At 38.3% G+C, this 25,433-nt stretch overlaps 1 protein-coding gene across 1 annotated transcript; it reads right to left on the bottom strand.

Annotated features, from left to right (window-relative positions):
- Positions 1–93: 93 nt before the first annotated feature.
- On the bottom strand, positions 94–25,424 carry LOC107219245. Its single transcript, XM_046737952.1, has 17 exons — positions 25,031–25,424; positions 24,284–24,468; positions 23,988–24,184; positions 15,502–23,762; positions 12,858–13,078; positions 12,457–12,766; positions 12,186–12,364; positions 11,911–12,091; positions 11,566–11,798; positions 11,093–11,492; positions 10,880–10,991; positions 10,440–10,776; positions 10,311–10,355; positions 10,061–10,177; positions 8,484–9,203; positions 4,773–4,872; positions 94–4,636 (listed from the first exon to the last, which is right to left on the bottom strand). The coding sequence occupies exons 1-17, from the start codon at positions 25,173–25,175 to the stop codon at positions 2,439–2,441; spliced, it is 13,941 nt and encodes a 4,646-aa protein (XP_046593908.1). The 5' UTR covers positions 25,176–25,424; the 3' UTR covers positions 94–2,438.
- Between the last annotated feature and the right edge of the window lie 9 nt (positions 25,425–25,433).

The following is a 25,433-nucleotide window of genomic DNA, read 5'->3' as shown; positions in this document are numbered from 1 at the left end:
ACAGAAATTTTGTTAAAAGTGTAACATTGTCTTCATTTCACCCACATTATCACACTCACACACATCAACCACACATCAACCAAGTAGGTCATGGAAAGTGAACATTATATACTTTATTTTAATATATTGAGTTTTATTACAAAATGTTTTGTATTTAGTCTACACATGTAATATAATGATGTTTGGTTTAGACCCATACCAAAACAAAAACATCTTAGCAAGTCTCTTAATTAGCCTTTTGTCCTTACAGAATACACTTCAAGAAGATATTTTTCTCTTCGCATTTGATATAAATTTTATGGTTGTATTTTACGTTATTGTAACCTAAATCCGAAAGAAGCGGGTTAACATTGAAGTGAATTTAAAGAATGGAGCATCTGATCAACGAAGGATTAAAATTGTTGATACGGTTCATTAAAAGGATGCTTCTTGACCTGTGTCAATTCAATGCGCGCTTCTCAATTGAAATATCAATTTGTGTAAGATGAAAAGTCAACGTTACGAAACTAATTTCAACTTCGAGACACTGGAAAAGAAAAAAAATATGTTAAAATTATCCTTGAAATGTATTCCAGAGGTGAACTGCCTGTTACCTCTATGTATGTATTTATGTATGGTGACGAATTGAAGATTTGCTATTGGCGTTAAAGAAAAACAGATTATATGTTTGTAATAATGAACTAAGATGAAGGTATCGTCTGATGCGTGTAAAAATAATAAAATTATTGGCAATCGTACATTTGATTATATCGTCACATCGCCAAATTTTTCTGTTTTTTTTATTTTTCCGTGCTTTGTTTAAATCCTTTTTTGTGAATTATTAACGTTAGAAGTAAAGGAAAACTATTCCAAGCAGCTAACTCTATAATGTATAATAATGTAATATCTTTCATTTATCTTTATATATATAACTTCTATTCATAGTTAGGTAGGTATGCGTGTACTTGTGATAACTAAACAGATACATGATTTCTGCTGCATAAATCCCACTAATGACATAATTAATTATTATAATTATAGTTAATATTATTATTATTTCTTTTTTTCATCCTCTCATAATAATTATCAAGTAAAATCTTGTAAAATACAATATACTGCCCTATCATAGAATCTTAATTCGTTTATAAATAATTATAATAATAGTAGTCTTCACACCATTTGTTAATTTATTATCAATCGGATATTATTTCGTTCAAATTGTCCGGGTTTTTCATGTATCCTCTTTTTGTTTTCGTAATGTTCTATTTAATTTCTTCTCAAATTTTTATCTCTCATTTCGATTTTTCAGTTTAAATATTACATTTGTGCCCCTCTGCACTTATGGTTTATGATTTTCTTTTTCGTTCCTTTGCCTGACTATGTACTATAGTACATGTACATATAATATAATAATCTAAAGACTCGCCGTATTTACATATATACATTATAACGGATAAATAACGGACCTATTAGCCGGTTATATTTATTTATTTCATTTTATTTATTTATTTATTTTTATATCATATCATTTTTTTAATAATAATAAACTGGTTCTCGCGACAATAAAATTATTTTCATTTCTTTCTCTTCTTCGTCTTTTTTTATAAATAAATTGTGTTTCATCTGTAAAAGATATATATCATCCTTCTACAACGGGGGTAGAGGGCAAACTCTATATGTATTTAAATTCTTGATTTTTTTTCTTTTTCTCTTTTCTTTATTAAATTCCTTTCATTAACATTTCATTTTTATTTATTTTTTTCTCCTCTAAGCGTTTAATACAGATAGAAAGTTCTTCACGTCAGATCTATTTCCCATCGTCAGCTGCTAAATCACGTCATCTATAAAAAAAATCTGCACTTTCCCTGTTTAATAAATTTAACTTTTATTTCTCCCTCTTTTTCTCCCCCTTTTTCTCTTTTTCGCTTTATCCGAGAATTCGCGAATGGATTCATTAAGCTATTAACAAGCACCGTTTGTTTGCTTTTCCCTAGAATTCGAATAACTTCTTAAACCTTAGCCTCACCCATAGGATTGTATTCGTTTCTCTTTCATCAAGCACTTCAATCGATACATGCGTTACGCACGAGTTTCAAATATTAATAACATTGTTGCCTCAGAATTACATAAGTTCTTAAAATACGTTTTTACTTCAATGTTGATCATTGGTTTTTATTTTCAGTTATTATCTTTCTACGCATGGCTACACTCTGTATAGAATTAACCAGGAAAATAATCAGATAAAAACAAAACAAGGAACAAAGCACTTTTGCCTTTTGAGGCAACGTAGCAAAAGAATATTTTATTCTTCAAATGTAAATAATTACTGAAACAACGCGTGACCCATGCCCTGTCACCCTGTTACTTATATCGAACGCTCATCGTCATCGGCAAAGCGTGCGAAAACCAATAACGTTACCGCTGATAACGATTCAGGATCGGCCAAGTATTCACTCGTGCTACGAGTCGAGATCATCCTCTCTCTGGCTACTAAAGTAAGACACCAAACCTCCAAATTCCCCGCTACCCTCTTCGTCAAACTGTTTATTACCACCAGGTCCGCCGGTTTCGCCAGCATGAGGGTGAGGATGAGAGTGAGTATGAGGATGTGTCGTATGAGGTGGATGCGTATGAGTGTGCGGCGGTGCCTGTGCTTGAGGAGGAGGGGGTGGTTGTATAGGTGCAGGATTTTCAGCAGGCGTAGAAAAATGTTCTGTAGGATACGGGGAGCCCTGATAAGCTGCCGCGTCGTCAGCCGTAGTCATGGGTGGTGGCGGAGGATAAGCACCGTAATGATAAGTTGGAGGAGGCGGTGGATGATAGGGTGAGAAATTCCCTGTCGCGCGATTGGGCGGTGGTGAAGGTTGCTGCATACCGTGATTAGTTGCAGTTGCATTGGCGAACGGCGGCATCTGGTGCCTCGGTCCGCCCATTGGGGAACCCTCAGGGAATCTTCCCATCGGCGGTACGCCCCTAGCGTAGGGCGGCGGAGGTGGAGGCGTAGGTCCGCCCTTGGTCAATGGACTCCCAGCTGCTGGAGGAATCATCGCCGAACCTGATCCTGATCCCAGTGGCGAACTTCGGTCCCTGCTGCTGCTGATGGAAATCGGCCCTCCGCCAGAAGGCGAAGGGTCCATTGGGTGATGAGGTGTGTGGTACATCTGTGGACCGGGAACTCGCATCCTCATCGGCGGCGTGCCTGACCTGACAGCGGCAAAGTGTGGAGGCATCGGAGACTGGCCAGGTTGCCCGTAAGGCAGTGTGATCCTGCCACGTGGTTGGATGTCGAAACCAGCTCGGGGAACGCCCATTATATTTCCAGCTGTGTTCGAGGTACCAAAGTACTTGTGACCCATAGCAGCGGCCGCCGCTGCAAATGACTGGGGACTAGCCGATACCGGCTGCGACTGAAGCATCCTAGTTATCACCGAGGACTGCGGCTGCTGTGATTGCTGCTGCTGAACGGGTGACATCGATGGGTAACTCTGGCTGGATTGAATACTGACGTTTGGCGGCGGCGCCTGATTTTGACTCGAAGGCGTCCCTTGCTGAACAACCGTGATGCTCGCCGGCGGTGTCGAGGGCGCGGAACCGGACGTGCTGCTACCAGGAGTCGGCAGGATATTGGGATCGTCGGACTTCATTTCGGGGTTGGAATCCGTCCCGAAACCCGATATGTGATCGATGCCCTTCGCCGCAGCTTCTGCCGCTCTCGCGGCCTCCAGAGCAAGAGTTTTTTTCCCCTTTCCGCGGCCCCGACGTTTCGGCTTTACGAGCATACCTTCGGGACTGAAAGCATGAGTATCCGGTCCGATGACTACAGGACAAAGATTTTCGGGAATCTTTTGCGCCTCCGGTGTTGCGATGGGACTCATATTAGCGACCAATGTCGGGGTTAGATTAGGGGCCAAATTCATGCCGGGATTAGGGCTCAAAAAAGACGACATATTCGGAGCCAGATTTGGAGTCGTGACACTAGGAGACGAGATCGGAGTCACGCTGGTCGTTGGGGTCAGCGCCACGCTAGGTGAAAGAATAGCAGTCACGTTTGGAGACGTTGATTCAATGGACAAGTTTGGCGCCCCGTCTCTCCTCATTTGTTCGGCGAGAATCTCAGCCTTACTGCGTCGTCCACGTTTCTTCTTTTTCGGCGCTTCGCCGTCTGTGCCTTCTGGGGCATTCGGATCCCTCTGTCTTTCAGCCGCCAGTATCTCCAAGGCCTTTAAACGGGCTTTTTCCAGCTTCTTCGCCTCCCGCTCCTCCTTCTTCTTCTTCGCGATCTCTATCGCAGCCAGCTCCAGCTGCCGTTTACCGTATTCCTCGTCTTCCATCATCATCATTTGATCTAGCTGCTCCTCGTCCAGCTCAGCGAATTCCTCGGTACCAAGACCTGCCAGCGAGCCTTCCTCGGTCACGTCGCCCTCCTCGCCTCCGCTTCTTGGATTGTTGAACGGCAGGGTCATCATTTTCTGTGACTTCGGCTTGTTTTTACTCCCGGGTTTTGGACCTGGCTTTCTTTTGGCCTTTGGAGTGGCATCATGCTCGTTTGCTGGGTTCATTTTCGTTGCCGCGGGACTTTTACTTTTTCTCGGTTTCTTACCCTTCGGTGATTTTCCCTTTATCTTTGGAGCTTCTTTTTTCGGAGAGTATATATCACCTGTAAAAATGATCAATACATGGTCCTTGGTAATACCATTAAATTCATTCTTTTTCTTATTTTTTCTCTTCAGTTCAAGCACCGATAACTATTTATTCTTTACCATGGGAAGGTTTACTATGAATAAGTATCGCACCTGAGTCTGAATCCTTCTCAGCTTCCTCGTTCAACTCCTCGACTTCATTGACAAACTCATCCTCGCTCTCTTCAGTTTTTTTCAAAGCCTTTTTTAATTCCTAAAACAATTTAATCAGAAACAGAATTAATCAAAGGTTTACCAATCACTCGTCGAAATTTTTTTTCAAGTTTTTTCTGTGGATATAAAAGAGGGAGTGTGGTTTGATGCAATTAATATTAAAGTAGTTTATTAGAGTATAATGTCTATTTACATAATGAACAGTGGGGCATGTCCTATTAACAAGGAGTCCAGGAGTAGAGAGGGTTAGATTGAATCTTGGCGCGTACGGTCCCGCGCGAGCTCGTCTCGCTACGCAAAACTATCGCTGGCCAATAGATGGCTCGTCAAGTTTCATTCTGGCCATTAATCAAGATTATGAATTTGTCTATATATTACAACACGCCTCCTTAAATTTATAATCTTGATTCTAACATAATTAGCATTACTTTGGAACTTTTAAATCACTCTGAGTTCTTCTCGATTCTTTATAAATTTTATCTTATCTAGACTTTTAGTTAGCATATCCGCTATATTTGAATTTGACTCTATTTTTACAATGTCAATTACTCCATTTTCATAATTTTCATTTATATAATGATATTGCACCTCGATGTGCTTTGAGTTTTTTGTAAAATTTCCAAACTTTGCTATCGCAATTGCGCCTGAACTATCTTCATATATTTTTATCGGTTTATCAAACTTTACATTAAACATTTCGCTTAACAAATTTCTAACGAACAATATTTCTGTTGTTGCTTCTGACATAGCAGTATATTCTGCAAAAGTTGAACATTTTGTTACTGTACTCTGTTATGAGTTTTCCAGAAAAACAAGTTTCCATATAATCTTATTACAAAACCCGTTGTAGATTTTCTATCTACATTATCTCCTGCGTAATCAGAATCTACCATGCAATCTAATATTTCACAATTTATATTATTGTAATATGTTAGTTTTAAACCTTTGGTCTTATACAAATACTTTAGAATTCTCATTGCATATTTGAAATGTGTTTGGTCGAAACAACTTTGATATCGACTCAAATAGTTTACACTGAAAGCTATATCTGGCCTTGTGCCTGTGCTGATATACAATAATTCGCCGATTAAATTTCTATATTTTATATTTTCATTGATTTCATTTGCTTGTTCTAATTTAAGATTTGTCTCCATTGGAGTATCGTATAACTTAGAATTTTCTAAATTGTATTTTACAGCCAATGATTCAATATATGTTCCTTGACTTAAAGTCATTTTACCCTTATCTTTGTTATAATCAATATTTATTCCGATATAATTTTTAATCTTTCCTAAATCTTTCATTACAAATTTTTCCATTAGACTAGCTTTAACTTTGTTTATTTCTTTTTTATCTTTGCAACAGATCAAAAGATCATCTACAAATACTAATATATATATTGGATCTTTGCTTGTATTTTTCACATATAAACAGTAATCATAATTACTTCTTACAAAATTTAATTTTTCGATAAACTTATTGAAACAGTCATACCAAGCTCTTGAACTTTCTTTTAGACCATAGAGTGCCTTTTGCAATTTACAAACTTTATTGTCCCCTGTTTCGTAACCTTTTGGTTCGTTTATATACACTTCTGATTTTACATCGCCATTTAAAAAGGCTGTTTCAACATCCATTTGTTCAATAAATAGATTATTTTTGCAGCTGTATGACAATAAAATTTTCAATGTTTGCATTCGACCCACTGGTGAATAAACATTTTCAGCGTATTCCCTTTGTTGGAATCCTCTTGCAACTAATCTTGCTTTATAAACATTATTATCTTTCCTTTTATAGACCCATTTGACATCAATTACTTTTTTATCTTTTGGTCTTTCAACAATTTTCCATGTATTATTTTTCTTTAAACTATCTATTTCAGAATCCATTGCTATTTTCCATTTTTTACTATCACTGGAGTTTAACGCCTCCTCGAAAGTATTTGGTACATTTGCATCAACATAATGAACATAAATAAAATGTGATACGGGATTTCCGTATCTGTTTATAGGACTTTTATTTCTGTGTGATGTTCTTTTTACTGTTGCATTTTCATCACTTTCACTTTCAATATCATTTTCATTTGAATTAATTCTAGTTCTATTACTTCTACTTTCCTCGAGAGGATGAGTAGAAAGTAAGGGATTGTTTTCATTTGAATCATTTTCATTGATTCCAAACGCTTCCTGATCTGAGGTTTTAGATTCGTTACTTTCCGAATCGTTATCGCTTTCTTCATCAAGTTTTTCCAAACATATTATTTTAGTATTTTCTTCAACAATTTGTACATGTCTAGCATTGATTACTCTATTATTTACTAGAACTCTATATCCATTTTCAATATATCCTACTAGTACGCCTAATTGTGCTTTGCCGTCCCATTTACTTTTTCTTAAAGCTTCCGGAATTCTAACAAAAACTCGACTTGCATAAATTTTCAAATTTTTTACATTTGGTTTTTTTTTTTTTAAATATTTCATAGGGAGTTTTATTCTCCTCCGTATTTGCAATTGTACGATTTTTTAAATATGCTACTGTTTTCATAATTTCTGGCCAATACCTTCTATGTATTTTGGCTTCTCGCATTAGACATCTACCTATGTCCATTGCAGATCTATTATATCTTTCCGCTACTTCATTTAATTCATAGACGTAGGGTGGACATGGTAACAATTCAATTCCTTTGGATTTAACAAAATCATAAATTTCGCGATTTAAGTATTCTTTGGCATTATCACAGCGTAATTTCTTTATTTTTTTATTAAATTTATTTTCTACCAAATTTACGAATTCTTTTAGACAACTCGCTGTTTCTGATTTATTTTTAATACAAAAGATTCTTGTGCATTTACTATAATCATCTACAAATGTTAAAAAATATTTTCCTCCACCGTAGCCAATCGTGCTATGTGGACCATTTAGATCTGTATGAATTAGTTCTAGGATTTCACTAGTTTTTGTTCTATTATTTTCAAATCGTACATTAGGCATTTTGCTCTCTATACAATTTGCACATTTCATATCAGTGCTGTCGATTTTATTCGGTAATCCATCAACTAATTTTTCCTTCACTAATTTGTTTAAATATTGAAAATTTACATGACCTAATGCTCTATGCCATTTCTCTTTATCAGTAATTTTTATGGAATTTACATACGTTGTATTATTTTTTCCTTTTGAAATAAAACTTTTCAAAGTGTATAAATTATCTACTTTGTTTGCAACAGCTACTAACTGTCTTGATTCATTATAAATTTTGGCACTTTCATTTTTAGCTAGTATTGTATAATTTGTTGTTATCTTAGAAAAACTTAATAAATTTTGTCTTATGCCTTCAACGTAATATACATTCTTTAAATCAATTTCTACCTGATTATAATAATTTTTTAGAAAAATTTTAATATTTCCAATTTTTGTAGCTTTCAAATTTTTTCCATCTGGCATTTTAACATCAATTGGAATTTTCAAATCCACATAATCATAAAAGAATTTATAATTTTTTATAATATGGTCTGTACAACCACTATCTAGTAACCAACTTATTTCGGTATAATTTTCGTTGAAACTTGTTACATGATTTACGTGTCTCATTTTATAATATCTAAGTTTTTCTCTGTTGACGTTATAGTCCGCTACTTTTGGTTTGCATACCTCTGTTGACCAAGTCTCCGATGAGTAGTTGCCTTGTTGATTGCTGGAATAGTCTTCTCTGGATTGACTTTGTCCTCTGCCTCGACCTCGGTGATTTCCACCTCTGTAATAGCCTCGCTGATGACTTCGCTGTCCTTGATTGACTTGAGTACCCCTGCCTCTGTTGTTGTGTTGTCCCTTTTTACAGTCTTTCTTGTGATGACCTGGTATACCACAGTTGTAGCACTTATCTTGTGTTTTTGCACCAAATGTGCTGACATTGCTTTTATTGTTTTTGTCGTTCGAATTCAAATTCTTCTCCTTTATTTTGGACTTCAAGTAATCAACGGTTCTTTGCTCTTCTGGCAAAGCTTTGATCAAATATCTCATTTTTTCTGATTCGTCTATCTTTCCTCCAGCTGCTTTAAATTCATTTGTTAATTTTTCAAACTCTACAAAAAATTCTTCTATTGACTGGTAATTTGTCAATCTAATATCATCGATTTTTCCTCTGCACATTATTTGCAGTGCTGTTGATTGTGTCGTATACATTTTATCAAATCTTGTCATCATTTCTAATGCTGTTTTGCATTCACCAACGTATTCTAATTGTTTATCAGAGATTGAGCTGACTATGAGCGTTCTTGCTTTTAAATCCATTTCTATCCAATCTTCTTCTTTATTTTTAAACTTATTGGTGATATTACTAACTGCTGGATCTTTACACCTTTTGTATTCCAGTTATAACATTATTCTTATTTTCCAACTTAAATAATTTGCCCCATCAAAAATGGGTATCATAATATCTTCCATCTTAACTTGCTTAGCCATTTTCGATTCACTCATACTTATATTTTCGTATATTAAATTTTCAGAATAACAACTTTCTTGGCTTTTTCCAAATACACTTGACGAATTTGATTTCTTGTTTGATTTTCTAACTTAATATCTTTGACTTTTAATTCGTGTTCTTGATTCACTATCTGTTTTATCCACGAAAACATGTGTTTTACTTCAAAATGAATTTGATCTATACTCGCGCTTCATCACTTATTTCACAGTTCTTTCCATTTTTAGTTAAATTAACATTTCATCTTCTTGGTTGCGCGTATATTCTTTTACTTTATATTTAAACCACAAACCACGGAGATACCACGGAAAACCACGCTCTGCTACCATGTGGATATAAAAGAGAGAGTGTGGTTTTATGCAATTAATATTAAAGTAGTTTATTAGAGTATAATGTCTATTTACATAATGAACAGTGGGGCATGTCCTATTAACAAGGAGTCCAGGAGTAGAGAGGGTTAGATTGAATCTTGGCGCAAACGGTCCCGCGCGAGCTCGTCTCGCTACGCAAAACTATCGCTGGCCAATAGATGGCTCGTCAAGTTTCATTCTGGCCATTAATCAAGATTATGAATTTGTCTATACAGGGTGTCCCTAAATTGCCTCCCACGGACTAGTCAGCATAATACCTCGTTTAAATCCTGTATATTACAACATTTTCAAATACTTTTCAACTCGAACGCCAATACTTTAACTCTTTTTACAACTGTGGACCTGAATATTCACTTATTAAACATATGATATATTACCTCTTCACTATCAGATGCCATATCTTCTTGGTAATTAATTTTCTTGCCCCGTGTTCGTCTGCCTAGTGTTTCTTCTTCCTGTTTTGGATAACTATCCGAAAGTCCACCATAAATGATCTGCGAAAAATGAAACAATTTTACCCACGAAGTTTCATTGAAGCATGAAACGCTTTGTGAAAATCAAATTTCAATTATAGGTATATATCAGTTTTTCGATGAAAAATAGTAATTTCAAGTGACAAGTTTTTACCTTTCGTCTTATGGGTGGAGTCTTCTTCCGTTTAGGTATACTTTCCTGAAAAATTTATAATAGTCTTCTGTAACGCCAATAGTAAGATATTTCGTTTTCAAAAAAATACAATTCATGCACTCGACAAACCTTTTTTTTCTTGGCAAGTTTCTCAGCATCCATCGAAACCATAGGAATACCATCTTTTTGTTCATTCTCCTGATTTCCCTCGATTTTTTGTTCAGTTTTAACGCCATCCTGATCGCACAAAATCCTCTTCTCCTCGTTTTCACTTACTTGTTCTTGATCTAGAACCGACTGGATCTCCTCTGCTCCGTCCGACTCATTAATATGTGTGCCAGGTTTGTTTTCTTCATCATTTTCACTTTGGTTGTCAGATTCGATGATGCGCTTCTTCTTACTCTTTTTTTTAGGTTTCGATTTGTTTGACGACCTCGATTTCGGTATTGGCGTCGTTTTACTCCTGCTGGATAATTCATTTCCCAATTGATTTCCCATTAAAAAACTTGTTCTATTCTGATCACCAGAGACAATCACATTCTAATTTTTAAACACAAATTAAAACTTACCGTTTCTTTCTTTGTCTCCAAGAATTATCGCTTTCTTCACTTTCCGACTCCTCCCAGATAGACCGTGACTTCTTTTTTTTAGGTTTATCACTATCTTCGCTATCGTCGTTTACTAAAAACATAAATTATATAAATTATAGTTTCACGAAGGAGCGGCAAAAATTTGATAGCCCATTTCAAGATGCAGTTTCTTTTTTTTTTATTAATACATACTGAAATCTTCGTCGTATCGAGTCATTCTAGCTCTTGTCGACCGCCTAACAGGAGCTCCACCTCTTCGACCCCGTTGTCTCCTAGTATCAGCGAAGGTACTTTCATCAGAAGACGATCCCTGATCATCAAGATCATCTTCCTCGTCTGAAACTGAACCTTTGAAGTCCTCGTCACTTTCCGGATCATCCTCACTGCTGGTGTCCAAGCTGTTCAGCTTACGATGCTTTTTTCTAGAAAATATCTTCCTCGCCGATACTTTTGGCTTATCGTCCTCATCGTCGTCATCATCTAAATCTTCATCTCTTTCGGCTTTGTAATCCTCATCACTTTCTTTTTCAAGCTTTCTGTCGTCCGTCTCATCCTCATCTCCTTCTAGTTGATTCTTCTTAAGAGCCTCAGCCTAAGGAATATCAGACAAATTATTTATTTCTACTTCTATTACGCGGAGAATAATCTAAAAAATGCAAACTTACTTGAGCCTCTTCTTTTTCAGCATTTACAATAGTAGCTATATCTTTTCCTCTACCCTGATTTCCAGCTCCTCGAACAGCTTCTACCTCATCTTGAATTGCAGCATTTATCATCTCATCGTACTCATTAAACTTGTAAGTATTTGCACAACGTCGTTCTCGGAGTTGGTAAACAGGTTGGCTGTCTTCACTACTCGAGCTCCCGGAGCTCGACGACGAAGCTGAGGATGAGGATTCTGAAATGTGACAGTTCAAATTATTATCCTTACGATCTAACTCATGTTAATCTGAACGACGCTTTGAAGTTTCAAATTCCCAAGTAATCACACAGATTTTTATCGCTCTTACCATTATCAGACTCTTGGCTTGATGCTCTGGATGATTTCTGGGTCTCGTTTCTGTGCAGAACATTGTCCAAACTGATGCCAACATAGGCCAGTCTCTTCTTTCGCAACAACTCGTTCTCGTGTCTCTTCGTATACTTATCATATTTCTTCAAGTTCTCTTGCAGTTTAAGCACCAGTAGATTCTATCAATTAAAAATGTTTTCCAATGTAAGTATTCATGGAGTGAAACATGTTTACGAAGACTGTAAAAGAAACTAGACTCAATGTTCAACTTACGTGTTGACACGGAGGACAGAACCAATCGCCCTCTGGTATGAGCATAAGAGCTGGTCTCAGACAGGAACAGTGCCAGCCCTTGTCACATGTATCGCACAATAAAATCCACTCAGGGTGATCAGCTTTGCCACATTTTTGACACGCATATTCATCGTCTGCTTCTTCGTCGTCGCTTTGGGCTGAAAACGTCGATTACAATTTTTATCTTCGTGAATTGATTCGATGAATATAACAGAAAAGTTTTGAAATAAGCTTTGGATGTTATTTTCACCTTTCTGGGCCGTTCTAGCTCTTCTCAATGGTTCCGATTCTTCGTCTTTTTCGAGATCGCTTTCGGGTGAAAATTCGTGATCACTTTTAAAAAGTACAGAGCCCTCGCTTTCTGCTTCTTCCTCCTCATCGTCGTCCTCATCGTGATCGTCTTCGTCTTCGGTGCTAGAACCAGACGAACTCCGCCAAGGATTCGTTTCATCAAATTTTGACTCGGTTTTCTTCTTCTTTATTTTCGTCTTATGCTTTTTCTTAGGCTTTGTTTCTCTCTCGACGATCTCTTTAAACGAAACTTCTTCCTCACTCTCAGGCTAAGGAATTTCATAAATTAAAACTTAGTAAACATTAAACTAGAAATCAAGAGACTGAAAATAAACAAACCAACTAAAGTTATTCTCATACCTTTTGCTTCTTTCTTTTTTTCTGGTTAACCGAGTCTCGATCCTTCTTCTCTTTCAGTTCGCACAACGTTTCTTCTTCTATTCGCCTTCTGTCAGCCTCCTCCTTAATTTTAAGCTGCGCTATTCGCCTCGATTGTCTGACGGGATTTTCATTCAGCAAGGCCCCAGACTGCGAGGTGTCTATTATGTCTCTTCCAATCTCCAAACCTAGCACCATTTTTCCTGAAAAAGAATTACCATTTCCAAATTAATAATTTCCAAATTAACAACTTTTTTCTAACAATCCATATAATTACTTCGAAACGATTTTGTATGTGTGAAGTTGACCTGGCACTTTTTGAAAATAATAATTATAAAATTGTGGTGAGTTGTAGTGAATACGTGTTAACTTGTTCCATTGACCCACCACTCCTAACTTCAACAGTTTTCCAAAAAATCGCAAAAATCGAAAATCTAATAAGGCCAGCACTTATGAGATGTCTGAAAAAAAATATGGTGCTAGATTGTACTAACTTGTGCCTTACATCGTTTTTTTGAACAAGTGCGTACATCACCATTAACAAAAACATGTAAGATAAGAATTTTAAAAAAAAAAAAAAAAACACTAGAACTAAAATAGATTGTGCTCAACTTGTGCTAACTTGTACCATACCTTATTTTTTCAAATACTCAGAAAACTCTGGAAAAGTACCAAATATCCCGAAAACATATGAGACAACACAAAAAAATCAACACCCAGCCAACCACTTCGAAGAATTCACAAGTTTTTTTAATTGTGCTGGGTTTGGGCCAACTTCTGTCATACCCTGTCTTTCCAAAAACTTGAAGAAAACCTGGTGGAACCAATTTCCACGCCAAACCACAATAAAATGCAGTTTGTTGAAAATTGTACAAAATATTCGAAAATTGTAGGAAATTGTACAAAAACGTGGAACATCGTGGGAAATCGTCGAACATCGTAGTATTTCGTATAGAAAATTACTAATTGCAATAAAAAAAAAAAATGATAAAAATTCACAATTATACATGAAAAATAATTACAATTTCGGACCCAGACAACATACATTTTTTTCTCTTAGTATTCTTAAAATTTCTATGAAAAGTACAACATTTTATAAAATCCACGAATTTTTGAACCACCGCTCTCTCACAAAGTAAACTTCTGGCAGACAAGTCAAGTACCTAGCAGAATTTAGGTCTAAATTCGAAGACTTATTTTTCATCTTTTGAGTATGATCTAGATGTATTTAGAGAATCTGTAATATATTTTTGAACTCACTTTGTCTCAATAGATGAGTCTTATAAAAAAAAACTAACATTTATTATTTCTCTAAAACAGGAATTTCACGATAATCTACAATAAATTATATCCATTTCCACATTTGATATAAGAAGAACGATCGCGTAAATGCCAGCCATTCTACAATTATCTATAAAATACAACGATAATCTACAACAAAGTACTGTATTTCACGAAAAACTATAATGAAATAAGTAATCAGTTCCGTCGCACGTAATATCGTCAGCTTCGATTTGAAAAAGGTGAACCTTTACGAGTGATTTTTTTTTCATAGATTTTAGTTGGCAATACGTGCAAGTAATATTAATTACGAGTTTAGTTGCATGAAAAAATCGCTTTCAATTAATTACATATTTTTATTTCGTGTACTAATTAAATTCTTATTCTGCGACTGATAAACGTTTGTATCGAATACAAGATGTACATTTAGGTGTGTAGTAGTCTGAACCATTTTTAAAGAAAATTTGACTATCTACAAAAATGAAAACAATAACAGCTTCCCAACTTGTATAGTTTTTGAGATATTTCGGTTAGTGTTCGAAAAATTCAAACCGGATGAGTCACCTTTTACAATGTTGCTACCGAGTTCCGGTTTCACAAGGCTTCGTTTGAGGCTAAAAACTAATATTCGAAGGGTAGAGAAGAGATCAGACGGTTCCTTTTTTTGGGGGGGTAAATGCTTATTAGCCCCGGACTGTACAAAAGTACGGCACAAGTAGTCACAAACTTGGCACAACCTAGCAGCACAGTTGAAAAAATTGCGAAATCCTGGAAGTGTACGGCTGGGTGTCGATTTTTTGTATTATCTCATATGTTTTCCTATTTTCTCGGTATTTTGCAAGTTCGTTATCAAAGTTGGAAAACTATGGTACAGCACAAATTAAAACAATCCGGCAAAATCGAAAAAATGTCGAAATCTTGGAAGTCTTCGGGTGAGAGTTGATTTTTTACATTTTCTCATAAATTTTTCGGTAGTTTTCTACTGTTTTCTGAATTTTCGGTAAGCCTATTGCAACTCACATTTTCTCGTACATTTTTATTTTACACACGTTTTTTTGTTTGCAATATAATGACTTTTTTCAAAAAACGAATTACGGTACAAGTTAACACAAGTCTAGCACAATCTGGCAAAATGTTTTTTTTTTCAGATATCTCTAAGTGATCAGATTAGCGAATTTGTAGAAAACCGTTGAAGTTAGGAGAAAGGCGCCAACGGCACAAGTTTAATTAGTACACATTCAGCACGATTCGGTAAACTTTTTATAATTATGCCTTTCGAATAGTGCTGGCTCAATGACGTACATGTGATTATTTTACGTGGCTAAAATCCCGATTAAAAACGTACTTTTCTTTCTTTTTTTCTGTGGTGTGTCGCTGCTGACTGCCGGGCTGCTAAGAACCGGGGTTTGTGGATCCGTAGTCGCAGACAATTCGGGAGCTGCCGACTGATTGGTATCTGAAGCAGGAGCCGCTCGCCCAGAACGGCAAATTGCCCGTCGCAACTTCCTCTTCCCTCTGGGTCTGCCACGGGTTTTCTTGTCATTAGAAGAGTTTTCTACGACGATAACGTCGTCGCCTGTTTTAGAGTCATCCTTTTCAATACTACTGAGCTTTTTGTGATTTTCGTCGTCTGAACTATCAGCTTCCTCACGTTTCTCTTCGACGGTCCTGCGCAGATTCATATTAGGAAGACGCTTTCCGCGTAATCTCATCCTTTTGCCGCCAGTCCCTTCGCTCTCATCGTCGTCGTCTTTTACTGCTATATCCTCGGAGTTTGATTCGTGGTGACTGTTGCGTCGTTTTCTAGAAATCTTGGGCGTCTCAGCACCGTCCAATTTCCACCCTTCGTATACCAGCTCCGACACAGGCTTGACACGAATTCCCAACGACGCGACATTAGTGTCCTCGGATTTTGATTGCGTGTCTTCGTCCATACAAGCTAGGGGGTCCAGTTCGATCTGAGAATTGCTGAACGGATCCTCGTTATCAGCGCCCATCGAATCGTCCGATTCTATAGTTATGACTTTGAGATTGACACTTTGGATTTCCGAGTCTCCTTTGGTTTCTTTACCCGTGTCGCGAATCTTGTTCGTCAATAAATTATCCGTAGTTGTATCAGCTTCAGGTTTACTAGTCTCATCTGCCAACGACGTCATGTTTTCGTTCAGGCTTTTCTTTTGCGAGGTAATCAGTTTCGCCGAGTCGTCGGCGATTTCGTTCACGGAAGAATTCAACTTTGTTACCAATTCGGTATTGAATTGTTTCTCCTTCGAAAAATCTCCCAATTTGTCGTTCGTTTCTTTCTCAGACTCGACCTTTCCGAGGTCTAAAATCTTCTCCTCAACAATTTCCGCAACAAAGTCAGAACTGCATCTGTTTGCTTCCATTTTTTCGGCTATGAAGGCGGGTGTATCCTTTGCTGCATCGTGTGGCAGAGTGATTTCATTGGACTTCAATATCGCGATCCTCTTATCGTCGAGTAAAGAAGATTCTAAACTCTCAGCATATTCGGAACCCTCCAATTTTTTTGATTCAGCATAGCTGATGTTGTGGTTCAGCAAGTCTGATCCAGCAGTCTCATCTCTGTTTTTCAAATCCTTTGCCAGTAACGATATAATATTTAAATCTCTTTCATCGTTGGCCAGCATAGATATGCTCGAATCTTGTTTCAACCTCTTCGGATGATGAACAATACCAGAATCTTCCTCGAATTGTTCATCTTCCTCCTCATCGCTGTCATTCAAGTCTACCGTGTCTGGTTCTGAAAAATGTTTTGCCGCTATGGATGAGGACAACACGGAGCTGCTGTCATCGAGACTATTTGTAACAATAGGTTTTCCCTTTTCCGATATTTCCTTTTCTAAATTTTTACCAACGGGTCCTTGTACTACGTGTAAATCTGATATCGTACTCACACTCAAAATTTCATTATGTTCCAAAGTGTTTGTTTCCCTTTCATCTTTTGCATTGACTTCAACAGAATCACGTAATGATTCTGAAATACTTTCTTCCCCAACTTTTTCTGTTCCTGGAATTTGATCCTGTGTCAAGGACAGAACAGATTCGTTCATACTCTTCTCTTGGCTCGTATTGTCTATTATTTCCACTGATTTCATTTCAGATTCTTTCTTACTGTCTTCGTCTTTCGTTTTGCCAGCAAATTTTGATTCAGTTTCTTCGGGGGGTTTCGTATCAAACGCTCTTTCCAGAGATACCAAACTTTCTCTGGCTCCTTCTGTGTGTTCTGTTATCGATTCTGTCATGTTTTCTGTATCATTAGCTTGCTCAATTAGATCATCAGTCTTTGATTCAGCCATGCTGTCCATGCTCTCCTTATTGTCATTTGCTGCTATTTCTTCTGCACCTTGTTTCGGTAAATTCTTATTTACCCATGATGTTTTCGCTTCTTCAGTTTCATCTAAATTAGAACCTGAGAAATTTGTGTTATCATTGTATGCATTCGCATCTGTTAAACAATCTTTATCTGTTCTTTCAGTTATCATTTCTTCAGCAATTTCAGTTTGTAACCTGGAAATATCTCTTTTAGCGTGATCCGACACTTCTTCACGCAATTGTGGTGGTAATCCAGAAGTTGCTCCAACTTTTTCATGGAAACTATCAATCTGCGGAGAGGAATCTTGCTGCTTTTCTCTGTCTAGTAACAATTCCTGGCTTTCCATACTTTCAGACTCATCTATGTTGGATTTACTTTCGATGAGATCGTTTTCAAAAACATCATCACTTTCACGATCGCTGCTGTCATAATTTGCTACAAGAGACTTTTGATCATCTGTGCTTGCATCCTGTGTCAAGTTCTCGGCGTTGTCCTCAGTTTCTCCATATTCTGACTCTACCGTATATTTCCCAAGCGGATTACTTTCGCACTTCAATTCTCCACCTAAATTTTCTATTGTTGATTCCGATTCAATTTCGTGTTCCAGTTCGGTTGATGCTAACTTACTCGCCTCGTTATTTCGATCTTCCAACTGATTTGAAATCACATCACTCTCAGTTTGGGATGTATTTTCATTTCGAAATTCAACAGATGGAGACACAGCAGATTCCTGTTTAGAATCGCTACACACAACCCCCACATTAAATGGAGATATTTCATTCAACTGCTCAAGAGTCTCATCGGTGTTATTTTTGCTAGAAGTTTCATGATCTCCTATTAGGTTTGAATCTGAGGTACTTCTAGGTTCGTTAGAAGCAGCGATATGTTCAAAAGACCTCTTTTTATCATCCATCGCTTTTCCTTTGTCTAAAGTAGAATCTTCGTTAGACACATCTTTTGATGATTCGTTAGAATCAAACACTCTGTCGTCAATTACCATTGCTTCATTCGAATCTTGATCTGTGGAAGGACTCGGATTTTCCGCTACCGCGTTGCAATAATCATCTACGATGCCTGTTCGGATCGATATATCTGTTCTATTATCATTCTTACTTTCAACAGTTATTCTTTCGGGAGATTTTGATATGTTTAAGTCAACGATAGCTGCTGGCGTTATTTCTTTGAAGTACAAGTCGTCGTTTTTAGATGCACTGCTCTCATCCAATCCACTTGCAGAATGTTTCTCGACTGCTTCTTCAGCGTTGCAATCTTTAGAAAGCTGAATCTCATCTATAGCATTAGGTAACTCCACCAAAGGATACACAGCAACCTTTTCAACAGGTGGCACATCCGCAGTTCTGATTGTTTGCTGTGGTTCCGAATATAAAATTTCATTAGCTGCACTTTTACTCTCTTCTTTCGATTCGTCGTTTATTGCATCGTATTCAACATCTTGACATCGATCATCATCTGTACCAGATTCCGATATTGTGTCCTGTTCTCTGACAATTGCATCTGTAGTTTGAGATACAAGTCTCTCATCTTTCTGATGTGAAGAATAAGTTTCCATATCTACGGTTCCTGTACAAAAACTGAGAGCCAGTTTTGTCGATGAAGCATCAAGTTTTTCTGTAGAAATTTCTCTCGGTTGAAATGCAGTAAATTCTGTTTGATTTTCTGTTGGTTTAGACGACCTTGCGCTACCAGAATCTTCATCTTCATCTAAAACATCTTCATGTTCGATCTCTGTGCTTTCATCAACAACATTGTCAATTGTAACAGACTGAGACTTCGATAGCAGTTCTTCTTCCACATTCCTTTTTTTCCTCGGAACATTCTGATCCTGCTCCGAATCCGAACTGGACTTCAGTAGTTCATCTTCATTACTAGAACTAACAAATTCGTTGTTACCTTGGGACACTGGAAGCTCTTCAAAGGATTGTTTTTCGTCTATCTGCTCTGCTGATGGCTCTTCTGTTTGGGGTTCTTTGGATTTCTGCTCTTCTCCTTCTTGAACTGATTTCTCTTCCAAATGGTCTTTAGAATCTGTTGGCAATATGACAGCTGATTCAACAGGTTCTAAACCACTTTGTGGAATTGCATTTCTTTTTTCAAGCTGGTGAGATTCAGTTTCCCGCTCCAGCAAATCCTCAGATTCCTGGTGATCAGAAACTTTAGTTGCTATTACTTCGGAAGGTTCATTTTCTGGGTGTTGCGCGTTTTTTGAATCTTGAAGATCAGAAACTTTAGCGCCTAACTGTTCATATGGTTCATTTTCCAAGCATCGTACATCTTCTGATTTCTGTTGATCAGAATCCTGAAGATCAGAAATTTCAGCATCTAACTGTTCATGTGGTTCATTTTCCAGCCGTTGCACGTCTTCCGATTTCTGTTGATCAGACGCTTCATCTTGTGGTTGTTCAATTAACTCGTCAATAGCAGTTACTTTCATCTGAGAATCAGCTACTGTTGTAATACTTTGATTATCAGGTACAGGATCAGTTGAATCTTCAACTTTTTCATTGACTGTTCGAGAATCAGGGACCACAATACTATCGCTACCATCGGGAGAGTGAGATGACTCTTGAAGGGTTTCAGATTTCTCCATTACAAGATCAATCGATACTCCAAGACCTTCAGTACCAAGTGCAGAGCCAATCAATTCATTCAAATTTTCAGCACTGTCTACAGAATCGGTCGACTGTTCAACACTTTGCTTGTCCCTTGTAGAATCATCAACGTTTCTGTCAGAGATTTTACCCTTAGCTGGAGAATGAATCAATTCATCAGGGTTATCACTCTTTAGTGTTAGAACATCAGTTGTTTCTACATTTTCAGGCTCGGTTAAATGATCATTCGAATCTTCGATATACTCAGATTCATTTTTCGAATCATTCGACTCTTCCAGACTTTTAACGACAGGTACACAATCGGTTTCAGTATTCGCAATAACTAATTTTGCAAAATTTTCACTAACTGGTATAGAATCTGTGAATTCTTCGGTGGGCGAAATTCCAGTTTTAGCTACATTCAATTTGCCAAAACTTTTATTCCCAGATACTGCACTAGACGACGAAGTTTCATCTTCGGAAACAACAGATTGTTGAAGCCCCTCATTCATTGATACAGAATCTACCGATTTACTGGCACACGTGGTTCCATCTCCAGAGAAACTTTCTTTGTTAAGACTCTCTTCATCAGGATCCTCCTCAAGTTTTTCTTCACTGTCTACAATTTCTGATTCGACATTAATTTTTTCATCCAGATTTTTATTTTCCCCTGCGGAAACAGCCTGTGGATCAATTAATTGGTCGAGACTTTCACTCCCACATATAGAATCCACAGTCTTTTCGATGCTAACAGTTCGATCTAGATTTTCGGCCAATTTGTCGAAGCTGTCTTTCTCCGTATGTTCCGCAACGTCAGAGACGGAAGGTGTGACATGACTCACCAATTCTAACTGTTCACATTGCGATACACTCATTTTACAGGCTGCATCACTAACTGGATTACCTTTTTTATCATCGTTTTTCAAATTATACGATACACAATTGGGGCCAAAAAAAAATCTCGGCGGTGACGCCTCAGACGAGGCAGGATTGTCCGTCTCGCTTGGAAGATCTGCATTGTTGGAAGATTTTTGCTCAAATGTCTGTATCGTTGAACCATTCGTGTCGTGCGAATGATCCTTTTCAGCCAATGTTTCGGCACCTGGCACAGCTAGCAGACCAGGTAATATAGCTTTTATGAGTCCAGCACCTATTGATATTGATGATTCATGCCTGCACGATTCCTCAAGGACTGCCGCCGATTCTTGCGAAGTAGCTTTTTCTGGTTTTCCCAATTCCAAAACATCGGTCTTAGTTATATCACAGCTTTCAGTTTCATTTTTGGATAACGTTGAATGTTTCACGTCCTTAACTGCGTCACTGTTGTAATCAGAAATGCCCATTACAGTCTCCGACTTAATACTGGTTTCCGGTGTGTTCTCTTTCATTCTATTTTGATCAGAACTCGAGTCTTCCTTAGAATTGTGTGAAGCACCGGTAAACGTATCACTAATCGAAGTTTGTTGTTCGGCAGGTAAATCGGGTACATCATGATCGGTGTTGGTTTTCTCAACTGGTCTGCCAACGTCCCATCTTGACAACCTTTTCACGGGACTAACAGCAGTCGATTTAACGAATACCTGAACACCAAGCGTCGGTTTGAATTTAGATTTCCCAACTGAAGCCTCGGGACGTTCTGTTGTACTCTTGTTGGTTTGGGCATCGATTTGACTCTCTTGTAAATTGGTCGCATCATCGGTTGCCGTTTCTATGGAAGCTTCGTTCGTCGGACTAATTTCCGGCAAAACTTGGCTCTCGGGTAAATTTAAATTCGACAAAGAAGAGCTGCTTTGCTCATTTTTTGATTCTTTACTGACTTCATTGTCCGTCGATGTTTCATCACCGGGATTGCCAGTTTCCGACTCCGATCCTAAGCCTTCCCCATAAAAATACATCACAGGCTCATTGATAGCTTCTCCAATCCCAGGATTCACTGCGTCGCACTCGCTGCCTGAACCTTGTCCCTGCACCATCATGACCGGTTCCTCGATCGCTTCGCCTACTTCATCTCGCCAATTGTTGCCGATCATTTGTCGCTTGTCGATGGTACTTCTAATCGGTATCACATCTGCGTGAATCCTTTTTATTATGTCCTGTGGTACGTCGTCCTCTTCTAACGGACGTTTACCACCCATCCGAACTGCATTGAGTTTACTCAGGTCTGGAACCATGCTGTAGTTGGGCAGGCGGTGATCGTCCGCGCCTCCCATCCTTACCGAGGAACGATAGGCCGGTGGTAGATCGTAGTTTGTGAATGGCAATTGAGGCGGCAGCGTTTGTCTCTTGCTAAAGTCCGTGACAATAGGGTGATTTCTCGACGCTGTTCTGGCGTCAAAACGTATGCTGGACAAGTCTGGTCGACCCGGTTTTTTTGTGCTCAAATCTATTTCTCTGTGTTGAAAATCTTGAGGTCTGTAACCAGGTGAAGGGAGCTCTGCACCCTTGCTACCGACTGACTTACGACTAGAAAGATCAATTCCCGAGAAATCCACAGGTCTGTTGCGTTCAGTGATGCTCTCCCATCCCCTGGGCGATGTGGATAAATCCATTCCTCCCTGACTCCTAGATGCTCTGGACTTGTCAGTCTGAGACCTGGAGAAGAATTCTGGTATTTGACGATCTTCTTCTGGACTAGTCACCATTCCATGAATCCCACTCGATCTGGCCAAATTTTCAGCTATTTTCTCCAGCGACTTGGACCCGCTTAATTTTTCTAGTTTTTCCGATTGCAGCTTGGAAAGATTAGCGGTCAACTTGTTTATTGGTGTTACCGATATTTTGTTCTGTGTCAGTATCGGTTCACCAGATGAAAAAAACATGTTGCTACTTTTTGCTGGTACATTTTCACGAGATTTTATCGGTTCATTAACATTGTCGCGTGGAATTGGCTTCATCACAGGTGTCAATGTTATTCCCGTCAGTACTTTGAGATCTAATTTTCTCTCCTCTGCGGGTTTGGTCAGATTTGCGATGTTCACAACTTTGATGGGTGAAGTTTTTATCACTGGTGTTTCAATATGCTTCAATTCTACACTCTTCGCTTCTTGTTCTGAGGTTTCTTGACTCACATAAATTTTCCCCCGAGGCTCTGTGGGACTAGGAATATCGGAGACTTCGGAATATCTGATTTTACTCGAATGAACAGTTTCAGAGAGATTTAATTTACAGGGTGGCACTATAGCCTGATTTTGGGGTTGATTAGAGAGATTTTCGAAGTCCGCTGTTCTCTTCAGTTCAGACTCTGTGCAAAGGATGCCGATGTCTTGAGAATCATCTTCTGTATTTTGTTGTGAACTTTCTTCATTTGTGACGTCTTCCTCATCACCCTCTTCATCGCCTTCTTCCTCTTCGTCCACCTTTCCGTTTTCCTCTTTTTCTTCACCTTGGTCATCCTCCTTATCCTCTTCATCCTCCTCTTCATCTTCTTCCTCATCTAGGTCTTCCTCCAAACTTTCTGCATCTTCTTTGCCATTTCCCTCGACAACAGCCACTTCTATATTATCTCTATTTTCCTCCTCTACGCTTGGCGAGGTTGTCACTTGACCTGTATCAATTATCGGCTTCTCTGATATTTCAAGGCTATTGCTATCCTCTGTTTCTAGTATATCTCCAGCCTCACCATTTGTCAATGTGCTAATCAGACTGACCACCCCGTCGCGATCCCTGGTTTAGAAAAAGAAAAACAGATTTTCCTCTTTACAGGTGCTATAGAAATACGATTTACAACTGTGCAGAAGATTGGTAAACTAACTCCCAGTATATAAGTACGCCTTTGTTCAACAGGCCTAATTTAAAATTCTCAAAGTTTTGCTAAAAACAATAAGCGCGTAACACAGACTTTGAAGATCTGTCTCATAATCAATTAAACTTGGCAAAAACTTTACTTACTTCGCAACAAGCTGCCAGCTCTCCTCGTCCAAGTCTTCGCGGTAAACTCTTATGTTACATTCTTCATCCAGCTGACACCAGTAAGCTAAGCCAGACTTATCTCGACCAAGAGGTTCGACTCGCAACTCACTCGCAGCCAACTTGTTTACTTCGTTTTTGAACCTTTGATTCAAGTCAAACTGCGCCTCAAGAAGAACCTATATATTGATTTAATAAAAATTGTTTAGTAGGGCAAGGAGTGTGATTTGAAAGAAAAAAAGATTGTCAAACTTAGACAACATGTTGATATCAATTACCTTCAGAAGCCGCAATTTGACGGCAATCCGAGCTTTCTTGTAGCCGAAACGCTCGAGCTCCCATCCATCTTGGTTTGAATATGTATGACAAAATTTCACTAGAGCTCGTTCCCATTTTTCTGCGGATACAGTCTTGCGCGTTTTTCTTAACAGCTTTATGTGCAGGTCTATCAACTGTTGTGGTACTGTAAAAACCCACACAGATTAAAATCATTTCTTTTTATAAGTTTTAATTCAACGGCTGTACGCAAGTAATCCTAATTTGTTTGTATTGTTTGTGACCTTGGTAATGAATATGAAAGGAAATATTTACATCCAGCGATGCTAAGGGGTTTTATAATTCGTGATTGAGTAGCAATTATAACAATTATCAATTGAAATTATAAGTGGTGTGCTTTAGTTCTGATTTCTGTCACATGTTCATCATAAATAAGTGAGAGGTGGCAGCACATGAGAAAATAATAAACAATAGAAAAAAAATAATATCCATCTGTCAATACAGGCGGCAATTTTCGCGGTCAACATTATCAGATTGAAAAATACACGCTAAGCGATAACGATGAATCGTAGTAGGCGAAGAAAAAATTTCATTGAGGTAAAGATCGTGGAAGTGGGATGAAAATGCGCACGCAGAGGCGGTACAGCGAATAGGGCAAAGCAAATAAACGTTAAGCGACTTTTGTCAAATCGCGAGTCCCTTAGGGCCTCGAAAAACAAAGTTTGACACTGAAATCGGAGCGTACTCACCTTCCTGGGCGTTTTCTACCATATCCTGAAGTAAGGCTATGTCCGGGTACTCAATGCCGCATGATTTACCAAAACACTCGAGGAACGAGCAAATTACCGCGAAATTTGGGTCACTAACGCAGGAGGCTTCGTTATCCGACGCCATTTTTCCTGCCGCTTGCTTTGATCGCGAGCTGTCGAGTACTTCGAGTACTACGCTAGGCGGCCTGTCGACTCAACATCGGGACCTTCGGTGTTGTTCGGACGCTCGCACGGACCGAACGTCGTTACAATTTTACCATGAGTTTTGATTTTAGGTGGCTACGCACCTTCAACACCTCCGCGCGGTAATAAAAACTAACCGAAAATCTCACCAACGCACGTCCGCGATTCACGGATGGATATAACACCACTTACACACGCA

Source organism: Neodiprion lecontei, chromosome 4 (assembly GCF_021901455.1).
Source record: "Neodiprion lecontei isolate iyNeoLeco1 chromosome 4, iyNeoLeco1.1, whole genome shotgun sequence".
NCBI lineage: Eukaryota > Metazoa > Arthropoda > Insecta > Hymenoptera > Diprionidae > Neodiprion > Neodiprion lecontei.
Note: the sequence above shows the minus strand (reverse complement) of the source record. Positions and strands in the feature narration are given on the sequence as shown.

Excerpts from the sequence above, each read along its gene's own strand:
- LOC107219245 (XM_046737952.1), bottom strand. The coding sequence starts at position 25,175 with ATGGCGTCGGATAACGAAGCCTCCTGCGTTAGTGACCCAAATTTCGCG. Across the intron at positions 11,493-11,565 it reads CTGAAAAAGAAGAGGCTCAA|GCTGAGGCTCTTAAGAAGAA; the intron begins GTAAGTTTGCAT and ends GATATTCCTTAG. Across the intron at positions 4,873-8,483 it reads CGGAGACTTGGTCAACAGAG|GAATTAAAAAAGGCTTTGAA; the intron begins GTATGCAAACCA and ends AAATTGTTTTAG.